Here is a 20,462-nt window from a genome sequence, read left to right on the forward strand (position 1 = left end):
CTGCAATCTAGGACTGTCCGCTGAGCATGGGCCGTTGGAGACTACCTCGGCACCTGGCCGGCTGCCTCCTGAGCTCAGGCCATTTGACATTACCTCGGCGCCTGCCCCTAACCATTCATGCAAGGCTCCGCGTACTACACCCTCCACAACCCACGGGTACCAAAATCCTTTCACGGGACTCAGCTGGAGGACGTGGACGATTGGCTCCTCCAGTTTGAACGTGTCGCCGCATTTAACCAGTGGGATGACGCCGCCAAACTGAGGAACGTTTTCTTCAGCTTGGAGGACGGTGCTCGTACGTGGTACGAAAACTGTAAGGACGCTCTTTTGTCATGGCATGAGTTCCGACGTCAATTGCTCGCCGCGTACGTCAGCGCTGATCGTCGGGAGCGAGCTGAACGCGCCCTGCAGTCCCGCATACAGATGCCCAACGAAACGGTTACCATGTACGTCGAAGACATGACGCGTCTCTTCCGACGGGCTGACCCAGCCATGTCGGAAGCCAAAAAGCTGCACCACCTAATCCGTGGTGTGAAAGAACAGCTTTTCGCCGGCCTCGTGCTCAGCCCCCCAAGCACTGTTGCCGAGTTTCTAGCAGAGGCTGTCACGATAGAGCAGGTCCTCCGGCAGCGTTCCACCGCGTACAACCGGCCAGTCCTTGCTGCTTCTGTTACGGAGTCTCTCCCGGCGTTCAACACCAATACCGACTACCTCCGCGACATGATCCGCTCTGTCGTCCGTGAGGAGCTGCAGAAGATCTGTGGTACGTCGCAGCCCACGGCCAGCTCTCTTATGGGCGTTATCCGCGCCGAGGTGCCGCAGGCTATCAGGCCTCAGTTACTACGAGGCGAACCACAGCCAGTACAGCCAGATTACTACCGCCCGACGTACGCTGAAGCTCTGCGACGCCCTGCCCTGAATCCAGCGGCATTTAAACAGCCGATCCAGACGAACTACTGCCGCCCGACGTATGCTGACGCTTTACGACGCCTTGCCCCAAATGCAACGGCGTTTGTTCAAGCCCATCACAACGTCCCGCTACCCTCCGTGCAGCCAGTGCAGCACAACCCGAGTGACCGACGATCCCTGCGCAGAGCGGACGTCTGGCGTGGCCCTGACCGACGACCTTTGTGTTTCCATTGTGGGGAGCCCGGTCACCTGTTCCGCCGGTGCCCATATCGTGAACTTGGCCTGCAGGGTTTTTCCTCCGATGCGCCAAGACCCCGATTTGGTCAACGGCCCCCTGCGATTGAAGAGTACGTGACACAGCAACCTATGTGGTCCATGGCGCGCCGTAAGTCCCGATCAGCGTCCCCTCTCCGGTCATCATTTCCACCGAATCCGCACAACTTTTCGCGAGCGACAGCGGACCGCTCGCCCAGTCCTCGCCGGGAAAACTGAAGACAGCGACCTCCGGGGGCGTGGTCGCTGGATATCGATGCTGTAAGGACCACCTGACGACGCCGACATCCGATGATAGAGCTTTGTCGACGTCGACGACAGCAGGTGAACTAAAGGAGCGATTCTCACTCGACATACCCGTGCTTCTCGACGGTCACAGCATTAGCGCGTTGGTGGACACAGGAGCTGAGTTTTCAATTATTAGCGGCAAATTGGCAGCGCTTCTGAAGAAAGTTACGACTCCCTGCTCTGGCGTGCAGATCCGGACGGCAGGGGGCCATATCATTACTCCGCTTGGACAGTGCACGGCTAGGGTCCAGATCACCGACTCGACGTTCATAGTTAGCTGCCAGGTGCTCCGCAACTGTTCTCGTGACCTGATTTTGGGCGTAGATTTTCTCCGTGAGAATGGTGCCATTATCGACCTGCGGAACAGAACGGTTACGTTTTCTAGAGCGAAAGCCGACGACGCCTCCGGCGTTCGCCAACGCAGCTCCGCCCTTCGTATTTCCATTGAGACTGTTTTGATCCCGCCGCGCGCCAGTGTTTTTGCAAGCGTCGAATGCGATGATGGGCTACCTGATGGACCTGCTGTCGCTGAGGGCAACCTTTCCCTGCTGTTGACACACGACATTTGCTCGGCCCGAAGCCTTGTCCACATCCATAACGGCCGGTCGGAACTCCTAATTCCTAATTTTACGAACGAACCACGTCGCCTTTTCCGAGCTACTACCATCGCGTGGGCTGATCAATTGGCCGATGTTACTGAGTGCTTTGCGTCCGTGGCCATGGTACATCAGGACACGTCCCTGGATCGCATCGATATTAGCTCCGGGCTCTCAGCGACTCAACAGCGCGACCTACGTGCCCTCCTGCTCCAATACAAAACCTGCTTCGCATCCTTCTCGAAAGTGCGGCAGACGGCGGTCACGAAGCATCGAATCATCCTTCCGATGATGCTCGCCCCATACGACAGCAGCCGTACCGCATTTCCCCGAAGGAACGCGACGCCATCCAAACGCAGTAAAGGAGATGCTTACAGACGGCATTATTCAGCCTTCTAAGAGCCCGTGGTCATCGCCTGTTGTTCTGGTAAAGAAGAAGGATGGGACATTGCGCTTTTGCGTTGATTACCGTAAGCTGAACGCCGTAACGAAAAAGGACGTCTACCCGCTGCCTCGCATCGACGACTCACTCGGCAGACTTCGCCGCGCCAAGTATTTTTCGTCGATCGACCTAAAGAGCGGATATTGGCAGATTGAGGTTGATGAACGAGACCGCGAAAAAACTGCATTCATAACACCCGACGGCCTATATGAATTTAAGGTGTTGCCCTTCGGCCTTTGCTAAGCGCCGGCGACGTTTCAGCGCGTGGTGGACTCTGTCCTGGCTGGCCTCAAATGGCAAACCTGTCTAGTTTACTTAGATGACGTGGTGGTGTTTTCAGAAGCCTTAGACCCAACACCTTGAACGCCTTCGGAACGTGCTGAATGCCCTGCGATAGGCCGACTTGACCCTTAAACCCGAGAACTGCCACTTTGGCTACAAAGAGCTCAAGTTTCTCGGCCATGTTGTGAGCGCCGACGGTGTAAAACCCGATCCCGAGAAAACTGCCGCTGTAGCCGACGTTCCCCGTCCTACTACAAAGAAAGCGCTCAAGCGCTTCTCGGGTTTGTGCGCCTACTACCGCCGTTTCCTCGAAGACTTCTCCAACATATCGCTGAACCACTGACCTGTTTAACGCGTGAAGATACTGTTCGTCTGGACTGCCGCGCAACAGGTTGCTTTCACAGAGCTGCGACGACGGCTGCACACTACCCCTGTGCTTGCCCACTTTGATGAAGAGGCTGCTACCGAGATACACACCGACGCTGGCAACATTGGGCTTGGTGCCGTCCTCGTTCAACATCAAGAAGGCGTGGAACGTGTGATTGCGTAAGCGAGTCGCACACTCTCGCCCACCGAAATCAACTACTCCACCTCAGAAAAGGAGTGCCTCGCTGTCATCTGGGCCACGACGAAATTTCGGCCTTATATCTACGGTCGCGATTTCAAAGTTGTCACAGACCACCATTCCTTGTGCTGGCTGACCTCGACCCTTTTCCCGCCACTTTCCTCTTTTTGCATTCGCAATGGCGTACTCTACAAGAAAAACTCAAGCAACGGTGACCGGACCTACCTCCTAGTCGTGCCATCAGACCTTCGCGACGACATCCTTTCCGCGTGTCAGGATGAGCCCACCTCTGGCCACTTGGGATTTGCACGCACGCTCACTCGAGTGCGTCAGGCCTATTATTAGCCTAAACTTGCAGCGACCATTCACCGCTACGCCAGAGGTTGCCGTGAGTGCCAGCGTCGTAAGTCGCCACCGCTAAAGCCTGCAGGTTTTCTCCATCCAATTGATCCACCTCGCGCACCTTTTGACCAAGTCGGCATTGATCTCCTGGGCGCGTTCCCTGTATCATCTTCTGGCAATAAGTGGATCATAGTGGTGACTGATTATTTGACGCGGTATGCGGAAACCAAGGCGGTGCCGCGCAGTACATCCTCTGAAATCGCGCATTTCTTCATGCACCACATCGTTTTACGACACGGCGCCCCGTCCTCCGTAATCACCGATAGGGGCACTGCGTTTACAGCGCAGCTCCTGCACGAGGTGTTCCAGCTGAGTCACACGACCCACCGCAAGACTACTGCATACCACCCGCAGTCAAACGGGCTCACCGAGCGCCTCAACAGAACCTTAGCGGACATGCTCGCAATGTACGTCGACGTACAGCACAGGACCTGGGACGAGATCCTCCCATACGTGACGTTTGCCTATGACACGGCGATTCAGGAAACGACCCGGTTAACGCCGTTTCGCCTCGTCTACGGGCGTGACGTGCAAACAATGCTCGACGCCATGCTTCCGTGCACCCCTGCCGACCAAGCACTCACGTCAGACGCCGAGGAGTTTACCCAGCACGCAGAGTAAGCCCGGCAACTGGCCCGTATGCACATCCGACGACAGCAGGCCACGGATGCACAACGCTACAACCAACGAGATCGACACGTAGAGTACCACCCCGACGACAAATTGTGGGTATGGACCCCAGTCCGTCGCCCAGGACTGTCGGAGAAGCTCCTGAGAGCTAGTTTGGACCGTACAGAGTGCTGCGCCGCATCACGGATGTGACGTATGAGGTCCTCCCCGATGGCACTTTGCCGAGCTTGCGCCGTCGACCTCAGCCCGAGGTCGTGCACGTACTGCGCATGAAGCCTTACTTTACGCAGTAACGGGCGTCGCCTCTTCCGCGTTTTCTTTTTATTTGTGCTGCAGCTGCTGAGCGGCACGTGACCGTTTGTTTACTTGCTTACTTCCTCCCGTTCGCTCAAAGTGCGTCCTCGTTTTTGCGTACTTTTTGGGGGGGAGGGGGAATAATGACGCCAGGTGTCCCCGGGCGGCGCCTAGAGGACGAAGTGAGGGACTCGCGTGCTGTTAGAGCTGGGACTCTGCTTCTCTGTTTGCCGCCTGTGTCTAGCCTTTTTGATTAAGGACCCATCTGTGACAATAGCAATCACCGTGGCCGGCAACATTTTTAATTTCGTTATTGTGTTTTTGTCAGCTGTTGTTGCCTCTGGCAAACCACTACCACTACTAATACTTCTTCAAGGAGGGACTGCAGGGGAGTTGCAGGTTCTTTTTTAGCCCACAAAAGCGGGTTAAGAAGAGAAGAGGGAGCCATTTCCAGGGAACGATTAACATTCTCCCGCGACTTTTAAATCTGCCAGGGCAGCAGCTTGGGCATGTTGGTTACTCATTTCTGATGGAACAGCGCAAAAACCGGTGTCCCGGTGTTTTACTCTGTTCCATCAGAAAAAAAAACAATTTTTAACTGTGCCATGACTTAGGGCCGTTTCACATGCATGCGATTCTCGCCTGCATGTGACTGGGGAGGGCCGTCGGTCTATCCGCAGACGGCCTGCGACCAAGTCAAGTTCCATCCGGTTGGAATTCAGTCGCAGCGTCGGTGTGTTCGCTCTGCGACTGACCAATGGGCAGCGCCGAGAAGGCGCGTGACGTGACGTTACGTGGGAGCTGTTGCCACGCCCAAGGCCGGTCTCGAGGCGCGCGAGCGAGAGAGCGCGCGCGTCGAGACCGGCCGCGGCAACCGCTGCCACGTGACGTCACGTAACGCGCCGTCTCGGCGTGGGGTCACGTGGGAGCTGTTCCCGCGGCCTAAGCAAAACTGTTTGTTCTAATCAAAACATACGAAATATTGCCTTGCATCTAAAAACGCGCTGGTCATAGCATCAACACATTCCGTGCAGCGTTTCTGTCGCGTTTAATCGTGGGTTGCCTATGCGAACATCGAGCAACCTTGCGTGTCCCTCCGACCGAATTCGCTGGGTACGCGTTGCATGTGAAGGCACTGCGCGAAAATCGCACTGCGGCGTCACCGACTAGGCCGACTATTTTCGTTCTAGTCGCAGCATGTGAAACGGCCCTTAAGCAGGAGCCTCCTGCGCAAGTTTGGCTCGGACTCGAGCACAACGGTTCTGTTGAAGTCAGTCCTGTTGACAAACGCCTCGAAGGGCTAGGCCTCCGCGCTTCGCTGTCCATTCATTTGTTTGTCGTAAGCATTGTGCTGCTTCACCTTTACCTCATATTTCACAGCCTACGACACCAAGCACTTGATGCAAGGTATTACATACCACGCCTTAGGCCTTTTCTTTAGGATGACTGTCTTTGGGACGGTGGAGGAGGCGTGCGATAATGGTGGCCTGCTTGTGTGCAGTTTACATCCCTTCCTTTTGGAGAATACTGGCCTAGGTTTCGCTGAATTCGTCTTAATCAAACCTTGCTTGCATTTCACTGTACCCTTCGGAAATGAATTTTTGGCAGTGTTCTTCCCCCAAAGGCTACAAGAACAAGACGCCCTGTTCGCAACATCAAACCCTACTGTAAAAAAGTTCTATGATGCAATATACTCATAGAGGCTTCATCATAGAATATCGTGCAAATTTTATGATATACAATTTGTATGACACTCTATGACATCTCTATGATGACTGTATGATTTTACAGAAATGTATGACATTTCTATGATAATTGTCTATGATTTTTATGATAAGGATATGATATTTGTATGACAAACTGTATGAGTTTATTGCATCATACAACTTTTTCCAGCAGGGAACTGATGAAGACGGGTGAGGTGTAGTATCATGAAGGGCGAAGTATTGATGTGACTCATGTGAGCTGTTGCATAGGTAGGGAGAAATTGGTGTTATTTTTTAAGAGCGGTTATTTTGCAATGGGGATCCGTTGTGGGTGGTAAGGGGGCGGGAGAGAAAATGACAGTAGGGGGGCCCTGTTGTGCCTTTGCCTGCCTTTCTTTTTTCCCCCTTTTACTTTTCCTCGTGTCGTAGAGCGCAGACCGTGGTTGCTTCTGGAGTGCGCTGTTTTTCTGCTCCCTACAGTGAAACAGAACGGAGTCGGCGCCTCTGCGAAAACGGCACGGAAAGGTCTCATATAGGAACGCACTCTTGTCTCTAGGCTGTCATAAAAAAAAAAAAACTTCCAACCCCTATTGTGTCAGTCCTGGCGAAGGGTCACTACATGCGCGAAAGAAATCGCCCAAAAATGACATCAGAGCTTTTGCAGAAGATCAGTTACATTCTTTAATGTCTTCCACCAGCCTAAGGACTCCCACCAGCTTTGTTAAAAGCAGAGCGCGTGGTACGAAGAGTTGCACAAAAACAAATTTCGGACGATTTAGCGCGGTTACTCCACATGCGCAGGTGCGCCCGCACCTCGGTTTTCACTGCGGTTACGGTGTTCGAATTCATTGCGCACGGATGCCGTTGATGAAGAAAACATATCCAAAACACAGCGCAAGAGACTGGTAGTTTAGGATGCGGGATGCTCGGTTGCGGCGATGTAGTTGTCTAAAATTGATCTGTTCGCGCTGGCCCGGGTTCGAAACCCACTCTTGCCCGTAAAACATTTTCGATTATTTAAGTTCAGGTGAAGCAGGCTTCAGAGATACAGACAGACCACGTCGAAATCGAGAATTCAAGTCTTAGTGCCGCACCAAAAAATGCGACCCCGTCAGCTGGCTGTTGTTTTACCAGTTTGTGGAGGTGGCGGTTGATAAAAAAACGGCCGCTCGATGGAACCGCATCACCGAGTGGCCGTAGTTCTCGTCTGCTCAATTACTGAAAAATACGGTACGCTGAAAGGCTTTTCCTAGAGCCTTTACTTAGTTCCTTCTCATGAAACGTGCGTGCACTGTGTTATTATGGCTTGTGTGCAGTATCAAATAAAACAAACCATTGTGAACGGACGAGACCTTTCAGCGGCCACGTAATTGGTGAAAGCTTCAAATACCGCGTGTTCTCGCCTTGTGTGGCTAGAAACCAGTCGAATGTAGCAAACTTTCCGTTTCTCCAGAGATCATCTGGCGACGACAAAGCGTCGAAGCTCCAGTGTCACTATATCAAAAACAAAAAGAAAACGCTCAAAGTAGAACACAAAAATCACAGTACGTGGTTACCACTGTAGAACGCGAGATTTCATGGGATGAAAATCGTATTTCTTATTGCCATTTATTTTCATATTGCTTTCAATACGCATGGCGTTACTATTCTTTCACTCGTGATGTAACTGTGCTCGTACGTTTCAGACGTCAACGCCAACACCGACGATGCACAACCAAGAAACATGCCTTCAACAGCTGTCGATGTTAATACGTCGCAGAGCGTGCACTGAGAATGCAGACAACGAAGGCAGCTCCTTGGAAGATACGCGCTTTCGCTGTGGGTCGCTTGGCGGCCTTGATGTCCGCTGACGCACCCTAGCATACTCTCGACGTGCCTCTATTAATTGTGTCTGAAGTGAATTGACAACTTGCAGAATTGCAGGAAAACTTATTTACATGAAGGTCTCTTGAAACCAAGAACCCTCGTTCACAGACCGCGTTTCCACTTCCTGCTCGGCTGGCTCAAGTGGTTAGCGCGAAGGGGGATGAGTCAGTAGCCCTCCATTGTATCGTTCTTGGAAAAAGGTGAGGGGGGCTGCTCCCTAATATGCCGGAATCTGAAGCCTCGACGTACAGCTCCAGTTACTGTAGCTCCAGCTATCGAGATAGTGTAAAAAAAGTTGCGAAAGGTTACCATGATGGTCAAATGTTTAGGAGAATCCCCAAAGGTGGAGTAGATTTGTAATAAGGGAGTAATTACTCATTGGCATCCACCCGAGCGCAGCCATACGGCTACAAAGGAAAGCTATACAGCTTTCTCAGAAACTGATGTGTTCCATGATGTCCATGATGTCCATGATGTGTTCTCTTGACAAGTACCTGTCCCGACCCGCTCCTCACATCCTTTCAAGAACTTGTCTTATATTGAAAAACGGACATCTCCCCCCTCATTTTTCGAACGAGAATGTTCGGTTGAAAAATAGTTGAGGGCACTCCATATTCTGCAAGTGTGCTCCAAGGGCCCTTCTTTGGCGTACGCGCCCAAGGTGGGCGCTCTTGGAATACCACAGAACGGGTATAAGCATGCGCACTACAGGAGACGTCACCGGACCACCACCGGAACGCACGGGCGCTCGCGCATGCGTAGGAAGCGGGGTCCGGTTTACGACATTCGGGGGACAGCGGGGCTCTCGACGACTCTTTTCTTTATGGCTTGAAGCTCTTTCAGGTTCCCAGAACTTTTCGCAGTTCGAGTTGCCCTTCAGAGCACCCAACCTCTTTTCTTCACGACTCGAAATTACTTCCGTCGGCTTGAGAGCGGCAGCCAGCCAGCACGAAGAACATGGAGGTGCATGCCCTTTTTCGGCGCCCGTTCGGCGTACGCCGTCGCTGTACTGCTTGCAGCATCGGTTCATGTTTGGTATACTTCGGTATGCCAGGCACTCGGGCAAGTGGTTTGTCAGCGGAACGTTTTATCATAGCCGTTCTAGAAGCCGCGCAGCAGCTGCGTTAAAGTGTGGAAGTTAAGCTGAAAAGATCTGGCTCCCGTGAGAAAGTCGGAAAGAGGCAAACACATTGCGTTAGAGCTGCGCTGGCTGGACTGTACAGAACAAAGACCCACACGTACTGGTAGTACACGAATCTGTGTAGGTCGGTTTATTGAAGTGAGCGCAGTTCTAACATTTCAATCGCACCAACTAACCCTGTTACAAGTAGAGATGCCGTGTTTTCGGTATCCGTTAAACTCCGAAAAATGACCCCCATGGCATTTTGATATGAATGCTGGAAAACCAATAAACACTGATTTTGAGCTGTCCTTGAATAAAAGAATCCCAGTTTCAAGTGAAGAAATGTACTCTACTTTTTTTTTCTCTAGTTCACCCGGAACACAGCCGCACTGAACTGTCCTTGGTACCATTCCTTTCAATCGAAACCAAATTCTGTTGTCGCATTCCTTTGTCTTCTCTTTACCAGCGTGACGGTTTTCAAGTGTGTAGGTCAGGCATAAGTTTCCTGTAACGAAGAACGCAACAGGACACGAGAGTACTCAGGACAAGCTCCCCACCCGACAAAATCTTCTGCTCTTTCCGCTTAGCAGTTCTTACAGGTTCCACTGGAATACGGCGGGATTTTCACATTGCCTGCACGTCTCTCTCATTGCCAGTTTCGCAACTTGCCACTGTGGTTTCCCTGAGAGCTGGTGCTTTTTTTTTAGCGTTCATTCATGATCTAGGTTTCTGGAGAGGAATCAAACAAAAGGTGAAAAGCTCGAGAGCCTGCTAGCAGTACTCGCTATCCCCGAAGACATTACTGTATATATAGTTTTTGTGAAGTGTAATCACGTGGTATAGAACATCGAAGCAATAAACACAGCAATGAAATCCTTAGAATCAGAGGAGGCAGTTGTCTGCCGCGTGTACTCAAACCTGGTTCACCTAGCGTGCACCTTCACTGGTCAGTACCTTCCTGAATGGTCAGCGTTTGATGCGAAGACCGATATATTCGTTACTCGACAAGCTATGAAGTCCGCGAGAAATATATGCGCAGCTTCCGCGAAAACTCACTTGATAGCGGTGACTTCTGGCATCAAGTGCAAGTTGTGTACCCGTCCATAGAGCAGGAATTGATAACAAAGAAGTCTTTAATGGATTAGTTTCGCCTGTTGTGAGCTCTGCAGACCACCCGTCTGTGAAAGAGGGACCTCAGAATAACCGCTGTTCAAAATGATATCTGCTGACGTTTGCTTCTACAGCTTATGGAGAGCGCGCTGTAAAGAATGGCCGGTCTTGTTAAAAGCATCTCTTGATTTTCTTGCCATCCCCCCATCAAGCGCAAATGTAAAACGTGTGCTTTCTGACCGCATTCCTCCGATGGCTGACAAATCTCTCAATGTACGTGTCCATTTTTTTTTCACTACGTGTAAATAGAACAATTTATGCTCTTTAAAGCCTTATAGTTCCATTAGGAGAAAATCCGGCGCCGTGCGTTCGTCGTTCCAAGTATTTGCGTGTGTATGTACAGACACTACAGACAATCCAAGCGATGCCATCACTGGCAGAGGCTCAATGCGGTGGCAGTATTCCCAACTACATTCGCGCCAAAATTTTGAATAACCTTACGTCGTACAGCGTTCCGTTGCTGTCATAGCATTTCTCTTTTATTTTTGCTCGTTTGGGCATTAATTCATTCGGTAGGGTGTTTGGTATGTGTTTAATAAAAAAATTCAGGTGCGTTATATTTTCTCCAGTAATTACACAGCCGCTTTACAACACCTATCCCGATAAATGCCGGTTTCTCTCCGGCATTGAAAGTAGAAAGCGAAAAACATCGAACCAAAGACAAAAAATAAACGCCATATAACCTCCAAATGGAAAAAAAAGAAATACAGTCTAGCCCGTTTATAACGAAGCCACTTTTAGCGAAATAGCGGTTATAACGAAGGGATTTCAATTTCCCATTCCCATTTTTGCATTTTCAATACATTTTGGGTCCGGTTTTAACGAAGCAAATAAGAGCGCGTCAGCGGATATAACGAAGAGATTTAATACCAACCGAAAAATAATCTGCCAATCAACACATTTTTGCGTCCTTGAGGCGTTTTTTTCCGCGAAAATAAGAGCAAAATTCGGCTGACGGCGTCCTTTCGTGGCGTCGTCTGTTCTCCTGCGGAGCGAAAGGTTGCTTCACTGCATCGCATGGCACTCCGGTCTCGTGTTGCGCCGTCCTTGAACGGCGTCACGGCGTAGAGCACGCCGCGCAGGGGAAAAATGTGAAAAAGAACAGAGACGATTTTTTTTTTCGTAGACGTCGCAGAGAGCGGCCGTCTTGGCCAATTGCGGTTCTCTATTTCTCCTTGTGCCTGCGGGTCTAAGCCACATGGACTTCGTTTTCGCCGACAAAGACCTTGTTGCCACCGAGGACTTGACGACTGAAGAAGTTGCCGGGAGTGTCATGGAAGAGACCTTGGCGGAGAACGCCTCCGACAGCGAATGCGACGATGCTAGTTGTGCCCCTAAGCCGGTCACCTCCGCAGCGGCCATCGCAGCTGTTGACAGACTACCGATGTACCTCGGGAGTCCGGAGTTCGACCAGATCTTTGGTTTGCAGTTGGATGGTATGGAAGCCGCAATCCTGAAGTCCGCACTCGCGAAACGTGTTCAGGGGACGCTGGACGACTTCTTTCAGCGGCAATAAATCGGTATGCCGATGTTTCCTTTTTTTTTCGTAGTCCGCATATTACGAAATAGCGGATATAGCGAAGCGATTTCCGATTCCCGCCGACTTCGTTATAACAGGCTTAGACTGTACTGAAAACATGGAAACCTAGGTTTTTTAGTGAAACGCCTTAGCAACGAAATAAAGCACCCAAGCGCTTTCCAAGAGGCGCTATATGGTGCTTGTGTCATTATTCCAGAGGACGAGGCAAGCACAAGGGCCCCTGCCTCATTCCAGATAGACGCAATTGCAGGCCAAATCTATTCAGGGTGTTTCACGGAACTTGAACCAAAGATTAAAAAAAAAGGTTGCTGCGTAGCTAGGTGAAACCAACAACATGTTGCTTATTGTGTGACGCTCCTCAGAGTATTTCTTATTTTCGCTTAATTAGTTACTTATTTAAGATCAATTATAGATAATTTTAACGTTTACTATAAGGGAAAATGCATTTTGTTAAGTTGTACAGGGCGTTACGAAAGAACCAATCCAGTTTTTTGTAGCAACGTAAATGGGCCTTTTTTCGAGTTTTCATGGAATTCTCGCTAAATATAAAAGAGAAAAACACTTCATTGAGCTCTTACGCTACTGCATTGTAGCGCTGCCAAGCGCGTTCTGACTGAAGCGTGCGCGCTCACCTTCTGGAAGTGTGCAGCCGACGCCGCTCTTAGCATAATCTTGAAAGTGCGATCAGCACATTCTTCCAGCATGAAAAGCGCACGGCGTGATCTGCCAATTGCGATAGGGCTTTTATGAGACATCGCGCAGGCAAACCAAAAAATGAAGTGAAAGTAGTGAAGTCGTGTTTTCCAGGGTAGTCTTCGTTTTTTTTTTGTGGTTCATAATTTTGCAGCCCGTCGAACTACGCCCCGGCCGCTTAATTGGGCACGGTGAGCGCACACGCTTCGTTCATTCAGAGCTGGCTTGCAACGCGACAGTACGATAGCGCAAGACAGAAAACACGTGGTGTTTTCATATTTCGCGGGCTTTATTAAAATAACTTGAAGAAAGGACCACGTAGAAGACACGCTCCTACAAAAAAATTTGATCGGTTCTTTCGTAACGCTCCACTAGAACTTGAAAAAAAGCACGTTAACCTAAAGTGAATGTTTAAAATTTAGCATAATTAATCTTACCTAATTAACTAATTGATCGGAATTTATAAAATACTCTTAGGAGGACCATACGACGGGAAACACTATGTCAGTGGTTTCACGTAGCTCTGGAACTACATTTTTTTTATCCTTGGTTTAATTTACGTTAATCACATACTATACTTTTTTTCAAGAGCCGATAATCTGAGAAGCTGAGAAAGTCAAAATTGTCGAATAGAACTCAAGAATCGTAATCAGCAAATTCCGCTGAAAGGAGGCCTTCCGTCAAATGCCGTCTACCGGGTTTCACTATCGTCGTGTTTAATCTGCCTAATCCTCAGCAATCCCATTTAACGTGCCAAAACTCGCGATGACAGGCTAACAGGTGCAAGATGTCACGGCGTCATGCCAGTCCATAGGGTGTATTCGTCGTACCATTCTTGAGTTGTATCGATCATCAAGCCTTCTATTCTGCGCTTGCACTTTGGTCAGCCCCACCTCACTATGAAAAACGGAGCTGCTGAGTACCTACAGCTTACCTGGCAGCGTCTTAGTCTGCAGTTCACTGGCCAAACACGTAAAGCCGAATGTGTAGACGCTGAACTGGCATTCGAATGCCCAAATGGCACCTTCTTTCTTTTAGCTGTTTCTTGCGTCTGGCGGTTTTGACTTCGTGGGCGCGCACTTCCTAATAATGGTGGCATCGCAAGATCGCGCGTGACTCTGCCCACCGTTGAAGGCTTCGTTCAGTTCACGCAGGATCAACACATAGGCGCCGCTTGCGCTCACTGTTTCGGCATCGTTCGGGAACTTTCGGAGTCCTGCTTCCGGTGACTGAGACTGCTTGCAACGAAAGATAGCGGCTGAGTGACGGAGCGCTGACAACAGGGCTGGAATGGCCAAAATATGTTTTTTTTTTCAAAAGCTTTTGGAGAACGAAAATGGGCCTTCTGGGGCAACTATGGAACGAAAATGTGCATTCTGATGCAGTTGTGAAGTAGAAACATCGCCATTTCGTATCAGTAATACCAGTATTGTGGAGCTCCAACACACAGAATATTGTCACCGACAAACGCAGCAGAAAAGCGGGAAGCACAGCGTTTCCTAGGACGAAGCCCGCCGAACCGCCGAGCTCATGCAGAACGAAGACGACGCGCGGCCACGCGCCTGGAGCCAAGGTTCGGCCACCAGGTGGCGCCGGCAGAGTGCCAGCAGTGTGGCATTGCCCCCCCCCCCCCCCCCTCTTTCAAGAGGCATCGACCCGATGCCGCACGGGCGGAAAAAAAAATAATGAAGGGAAGGCGGAAAGTGAACGGCGCGAGTGTCTGCGTGAAAAGGGGTTAACGGGAGTAATACGGCTTCAGTCGCGCCACGTGGACTACTTCGGGCGTCGGTTGTCGTGAGGACCGGACAGTTCCTTGTGGGAGCACCTCGTAGGTCACCGCGCTGAGGCGGCGTAACACCTGGTAGGGACCGAAGTAACGGCGAAGAAGCTTCTCAGAGCGCCCCCGCAAGCGGATCGGGCTCCCCACCCAGACTTGGTCACCGGGTGTGTAAATCACTTCCCTGCGGCGGAGGTTGTAACGCTCGGCGTCGCGTTGTTGTTGGTGCCGGATTCGCTGTCGAGCAACATGGCGAGCGGCTTCGGCGTCACGAGCAAATTGGTTCGCTACGAAAGAAGAGGGAGCAGGATCCGGAAGAAGCATGGCGTCCAGCATGGTCAAGGCTTCGCGACCGTGCACCAAATGGAACGGAGTGAAGCGTGTCGTTTCGTGTAGAGCAGTGTTGTAAGCGAACGTGATGTAAGGCATTATCCGGTCTCAGATCCCATGGTCATCGTCTACATACATCGAAATCATGTCGGCAATTGTCTTGTTAAGCCGCTAAGTCAGTCTGTTTGTTTGCGGATGGTAAGCTGTAGTCCTTCGATGGGTGGTGCCACTGAGTCGAAGTACCTCGCTCGTAAGTGCCGACGTGAAGGCGGTACCCCTGTCAGTTAATACGAGTGTAGGGGCTCCGTGACTAAGTACAATGTTGTGAATGAAGAAATGTGCAACTTCGGCTGCGGTACCACGGGGAAGGGCCTTGGTCTCACAGTAGCGGCTAAGATAGTCAGTGGCAACAGCAATATACCGGTTACCCATGGAAGACGCCGGAAATGGGCCGAGTAAGTCCATGCCGACCTGTTGAAATGGGAGGCGCGGGGGATCGATCGGCTGCAGGAGCCCGGCTGGTTTAGTCGGCGGCGTCTTCCGGCGCTGGCACTCACGGCAGGTTCGGACGTAGCGGTGGACAACCGCAGCAAGCCTGGGCCAGTAGTACTTGTGACGTATGCGCGCCAACGTGCGGGAAAATCCGAGGTGGCCCGAAGGAAGGTCGTCGTGGCACGCACGCAGAACTTCGTCACGAAGCGCAGTAGGTACGGCAAGCAGATAGGCAGTGTCCGTTGGGCCGTAATTCTTTTTATAGAGGACACCATCGCGCAAGCAAAACGATGACAGCCCGCGCTTGAAGATTCGAGGAGGAGATGGAGCGGTTCCTTCGAGATACTCGATGAGAGGAAGCAGTTCGGCGTCGGCCCTCTGTTGGCGGGCAAGGGTGGACGCGGTGACAGCACCAAGAAAAGCGGAATCGTCGTCGGACTCGCCCGTGGGGCAGGGAATAGGAGCGCGGGATAGACAGTCAGCATCGCTGTGTTTCTGGCCGGACTTGTACACGATGGTGACATCAAATTCTTGTAGCCGAAGGCTCCAGCGAGCAAGCCGCCCTGAGGGATCTTTCAGATTCGCCTGCCAACACAGAGAATGATGATCGCTCACAACCGGAAATGGGCGGCCATGCAGGTACGGACGAAATTTCGTAACGGCCCACAGCACAGCCAGACATTCCTTCTCCGTGGTGGAATAGTTGACTTCGGAACGAGACAAAGTGCGACTGGCGTAAGCAATCACGCGTTCTAGACCATCCTGCCACTGAACAAGGATCGCACCGAGGCCAACGTTACTGGCATCAGTATGTAGTTCCGTGTCGGCGTCCTCGTCGAAGTGGCCAAGCACAGGCGTACATTGGAGACGGGACTTGAGTTCTGTGAAGGCTCTTTCCTGGTCCTGCCCCCACAAGATGGGTTCAGCGTCTTTCGTCAGGCGGGTCAGAGGCTCAGCTAGTTTGGAGAAATTATGAACGAACCGGCGATAGTACGCGCAGAGGCCCAAGAAACGGCGCAGGCTCCGTTTGTCTGTGGGCTTGGGGAAGGCAGCTACGGCGGCCGTCTTTTCGGGGTCTGGACTAACGCCTCGAGCGCTGACAATGTGACCAAGAAACTTCAGCTGATGAAACGCGAAGTGACATTTCTCTGGCTTGAGAGAGAGACCAGCGGAACGTATGGCCTCGAAAACAGCACGCAAACGTTTCAGGTGCTCATCGAACGTGTCGGAGAAGATCACGACATCGTCGAGATATACGAGGCACGACTGCCACTTCAGTCCAGATAGCACGGTGTCCATCATTCGTTGGAATGTGGCAGGGGCCGAGCACATCCAAAAGGGAGCACCTTAAACTCGTATAAACCGTCAGGGGTAATAAAGGCGGTCTTCTCTCGGTCGCGTTCGTCGACCTCTATTTGCCAATACCCACTGCGGAGGTCAAGAGACGAAAAATAGGTGGCATGGCGCAGGCGGTCTAGACAGTCATCAATGCGTGGCAGAGGGTACACATCCTTTTTCGTGACGTTATTGAGGCGCCTGTAATCCACGCAGAACCTGAGGGTGCCATCTTTCTTCGTGACGAGGACGACAGGTGATGCCCAGGGGCTCGTGGACGGTTGTATGACGTCGTCCTGGAGCATTTGTGTAACTTGGCGGCGGATGGCGTCACGTTCTTTTGAAGATACCCGATAAGGGCGCTGACATATTGGTCGTTGGTCGTCAGCAACGACAATTCGGTGCTTTGTAAGCGGCGTCTGGCGCACCTTGGAAGTTGATGCAAAACAATCGCGGAAGGAATCGATGAGGTTTTCTACGCAGCGTTTCTGACTGGCCAAGAGGTGCGGGTTGACGTCGGTCGGGATGGCTGTAGCTGTCGCCTCGTCGTGGTCTGACGTCGTGGACAAAGAGCACTGCCTGGTACACTCTCCGAGCTCGTCAAAATAAGCGACGACCTCTGTTTTCGTGAGATGTTGCGGTTCACGGGTAAAGTTCGTAACTAAGATGTCGGTGCGACCGTTGGTAAGATCTACTAGGCCTCGAGCTACACAAACTTGCCGAGCGAGTAGCAGCGACATGTTCGCTTCAGCGACGCCAAGGGTGCCGGTTCTGCCATTACACTCGACTGTGACGAACTTGCTGGCTGCGGAGGGATCGTTACATGGTCGTCACAGGTGCAGGCGCCGATCGGCGTCACTACGTGGCCACTGACGGTGCGAATCACGGGTCCACAGCAAGGCGTCAGAACCTTACGGAGAGTCGTGGCGAGTTGACAGCTCATCACAGAAAAATCAGCGCCGGTATCGACGAGTGCGGTCACTTGATAACTGTCGGCGGTTACAAAAATTTCAGATGGAACTAATCGTTCGCAGCACGTCGGTGAGGTCGTCGGAGAGGTCGTCTGATCGGGTCGCCACCCCCCGGGCAGGGACGTCGAATCGTCGGGTGGAGGCTGTTGACTCTGTACAGTGGCGGCGGCCCTACCCCCGGAGGACGCCTTCTTCAGTTTTCCCGGCGAGGGGACGTGCGTCTGAACTGACCAGATGTTGAGGGCCGACTGAGCGAAGCAAAGCGCCTCGGGGATGGCGATCGCGATTGGCGCTGCTGCGAGGCCGGGGGCAGCACGTGAGCGGCGAGGTACTCGTCGATGCCCTGCGGTCTTTCGCCATAGCGAGGTCGAGGCGCGTCGGGCGGGAATACTCTCAAACCCATACGCCGGTACGGGCAATGCCGCAGAATATGGCCAAGCTCCCCGCAGTGGTAGCAGAGCGGGCGGTCGTTGGGCGTGCGCCACACGTGCGCTTTGCTGATAGGAGGGCGCAGGTTCTGCTGCTGCTCGACGGGGCGCACGTAACGGTGGGATGTTCGAGGTCCGGCAACTGGGCGAAACTCTTGCGGCATGGGAGCAGGTCGGCGCAGGGCATCGCTGTAGGAAATGACGTGTGGATCCGGTAGTGGTGCTGGTGGTGGCTGCACCACGCGCTGGATTTCGTCACGGATGACGTCCCCTGCAGAAGGTATGCTTGCCGACGGAGCATCCATGCGGAGGTGTCGCAGTTCTTCGCGGACAATGCTCCGTACAATCTCTCGCAGCGCCTCATCCCCGGGGCCTGGCAGGGGCGCGAAGTATTGCGTGGCCGCTACATTTGCCTGACGGCCGTATTGGGCGCTGCGTTCCAGCAACGAACGCTCCATGGAGGTAGCTTCCTTGGCGAAGGCGGCGACGGTTAGCGGAGGATCGCGCATGAGGCCAGCAAACAGCTGCTCCTTCACCCCACGCATAAGGTGCCGCACCTTTGTAGCTTCTGGCATGGTAGGGTCGGCCCGATTGAAGAGGCGTGTCATGTCCTCTATAAACATGGCCACGCTCCCATTGGACTGCTGTGACCTGGAGCGAAGGGCAATTTCAGCGTTCTCCTTCCGTTGGCTCGAGCTGAATGTGGCGAGCAACTCACGGCGAAAAGCTGCCCAGTTGGAAAAGGACGCCTCGTGGTTCTCAAACCACGTTTTCGCCGAGTCGAGCAGTGCAAAATATACATTCAGCAGCTTCCGCTCGTCGTCCCACTGGTTAAATGCGGCCACACGGTCAAAATTGGCCAACCAGTCTTCTACATCCTCAAACCGGTCGCCGTGGAAGGATGGTGGCGACCGAGGTGCGAGAAGGACGCACGGCGGGGCACTGCCGGAGGACTGACCTGTCTGGCTGCCAGTGGTGAATGTCATCGCTCTGACAGGCCTTGTTAGTGGCTCGAACTCGGGTTGGAGGCCTCGCAGGCGACGGCTCGTTTTGTGGACGGGTGTGGCGTCCGCGGGTCGGGGAGAAGCGTCACGGCTGTCGTCGGGGTCAGCGTACATGGGATGGTACCCCGCACCTCCACCAAATGTCACCGACAAACGCAGCAGAAAAGCGGGAAGCACAGCGTTTCCTAGGACGAAGCCCGCCGAACCGCCGAGCTCATGCAGAACGAAGACGACGCGCGGCCACGCGCCTGGAGCCAAGGTTCGGCCACCAGGTGGCGCCGGCAGAGTGCCAGCAGTGTGGCAATATTTATTAAAACAACCCCTCATGCTGAGAAGTACTGGTGTGGTTGAAAGTTTTGTTGCTTCTCAAACAACTAATAAGCGCTGTGTTCGTCACCGCTTAACTAAAAATTTATTTGCAACAAAATTGGGACTTGCTGCCGGAGTGGCGTCAAATGCTGCTACCTGAACAACCCGACAGAACACAAAACTATGCATCTGAAAACAAAGAGCGCAAACTTGCAGTTACAACGCGTGCAGAACCATTCCTTGGACGCGCGCTCCCTCACGCCACCTAAATATAACCCACCACCCCTGCGCCTGTGAAAAACGAGAAAAAACAAACCGGGCTACCACTCTATGTCATTTCTTTATCCCACACCTAAGCCGCCACGGTGGTTCAGTGGTTATGGTGCTCGCCTGCTGACCCGAAAGACGCGGGTTCGATCCCGGCCGCGGCGGTCGAATTTCTTTGGAGGAGAAATTACAGAGGCCCGTGTACTGTACGATGTCAGTGCACCTTAAAGAACCCCAGGTGGTTGACATTTCTGGAGCCCTTCAATGCGGCGTCTCTCATAGCCTGAGTCGCTTTGGGACGCTAAACCCCATAAACTATGCTAAACTAAACTTTCTCCCTCACCTCCTAATTCCCGTCTCCATCATATCCGGCATTCACTCTCTCTGGCCTGTTATTGATCCACTGACAGCTGAGCAATGGGCTGCCTGCTGTCTTTGCCACAGAGCGATGAAACGACATGTTTCTAAAACGTCAGGTTTAAAAGTAAAATTTATTCGAAACGTTACTTTTTGCATAGCTAGAGCTATTTCTGTGCATTCTGCATTGAAGGAGTGTCGCCCAATCTAGTCAGGTGTGACTGCGCGCATTCATGGAACATCACACATGCGGTGTCACGTCACATGTGACCTTAAGACGTCACGTGACATGTGATGTCGACCGAGACGAGACATTTTGTACAGCGTCAAGTCTAAGTGGGATATTTGAGACGGAACACAGCATTAAGGGTGTCGTGCATATCGCCAGCCACTTTCCCGATCCGAAAGCGATT

The 20,462-nt window shown here is 52.2% G+C and overlaps 2 protein-coding genes across 2 annotated transcripts; one reads left to right on the forward strand and one right to left on the reverse strand.

The window, feature by feature from the left end:
• Positions 1–720: 720 nt before the first annotated feature.
• On the forward strand, positions 721–6,601 carry LOC149353932 (uncharacterized). Its single transcript, XM_089575884.1, has 3 exons — positions 721–813; positions 1,404–2,312; positions 6,581–6,601. Exons 1-3 carry the CDS (start codon positions 721–723, stop codon positions 6,599–6,601), a joined length of 1,023 nt encoding a protein of 340 aa, XP_089432010.1.
• An 11,276-nt stretch (positions 6,602–17,877) lies between these two features.
• Positions 17,878–19,230, reverse strand: LOC149353933 (uncharacterized). Its single transcript, XM_089575885.1, has one exon. The coding sequence runs from the start codon at positions 19,228–19,230 to the stop codon at positions 17,878–17,880; it is 1,353 nt and encodes a 450-aa protein (XP_089432011.1).
• Between the last annotated feature and the right edge of the window lie 1,232 nt (positions 19,231–20,462).

This window comes from Amblyomma mixtum, chromosome 3, assembly GCF_055824585.1.
Source record: "Amblyomma mixtum isolate Tamu chromosome 3, ASM5582458v1, whole genome shotgun sequence".
In the NCBI taxonomy this organism is placed as follows: Eukaryota; Metazoa; Arthropoda; class Arachnida; order Ixodida; family Ixodidae; genus Amblyomma; species Amblyomma mixtum.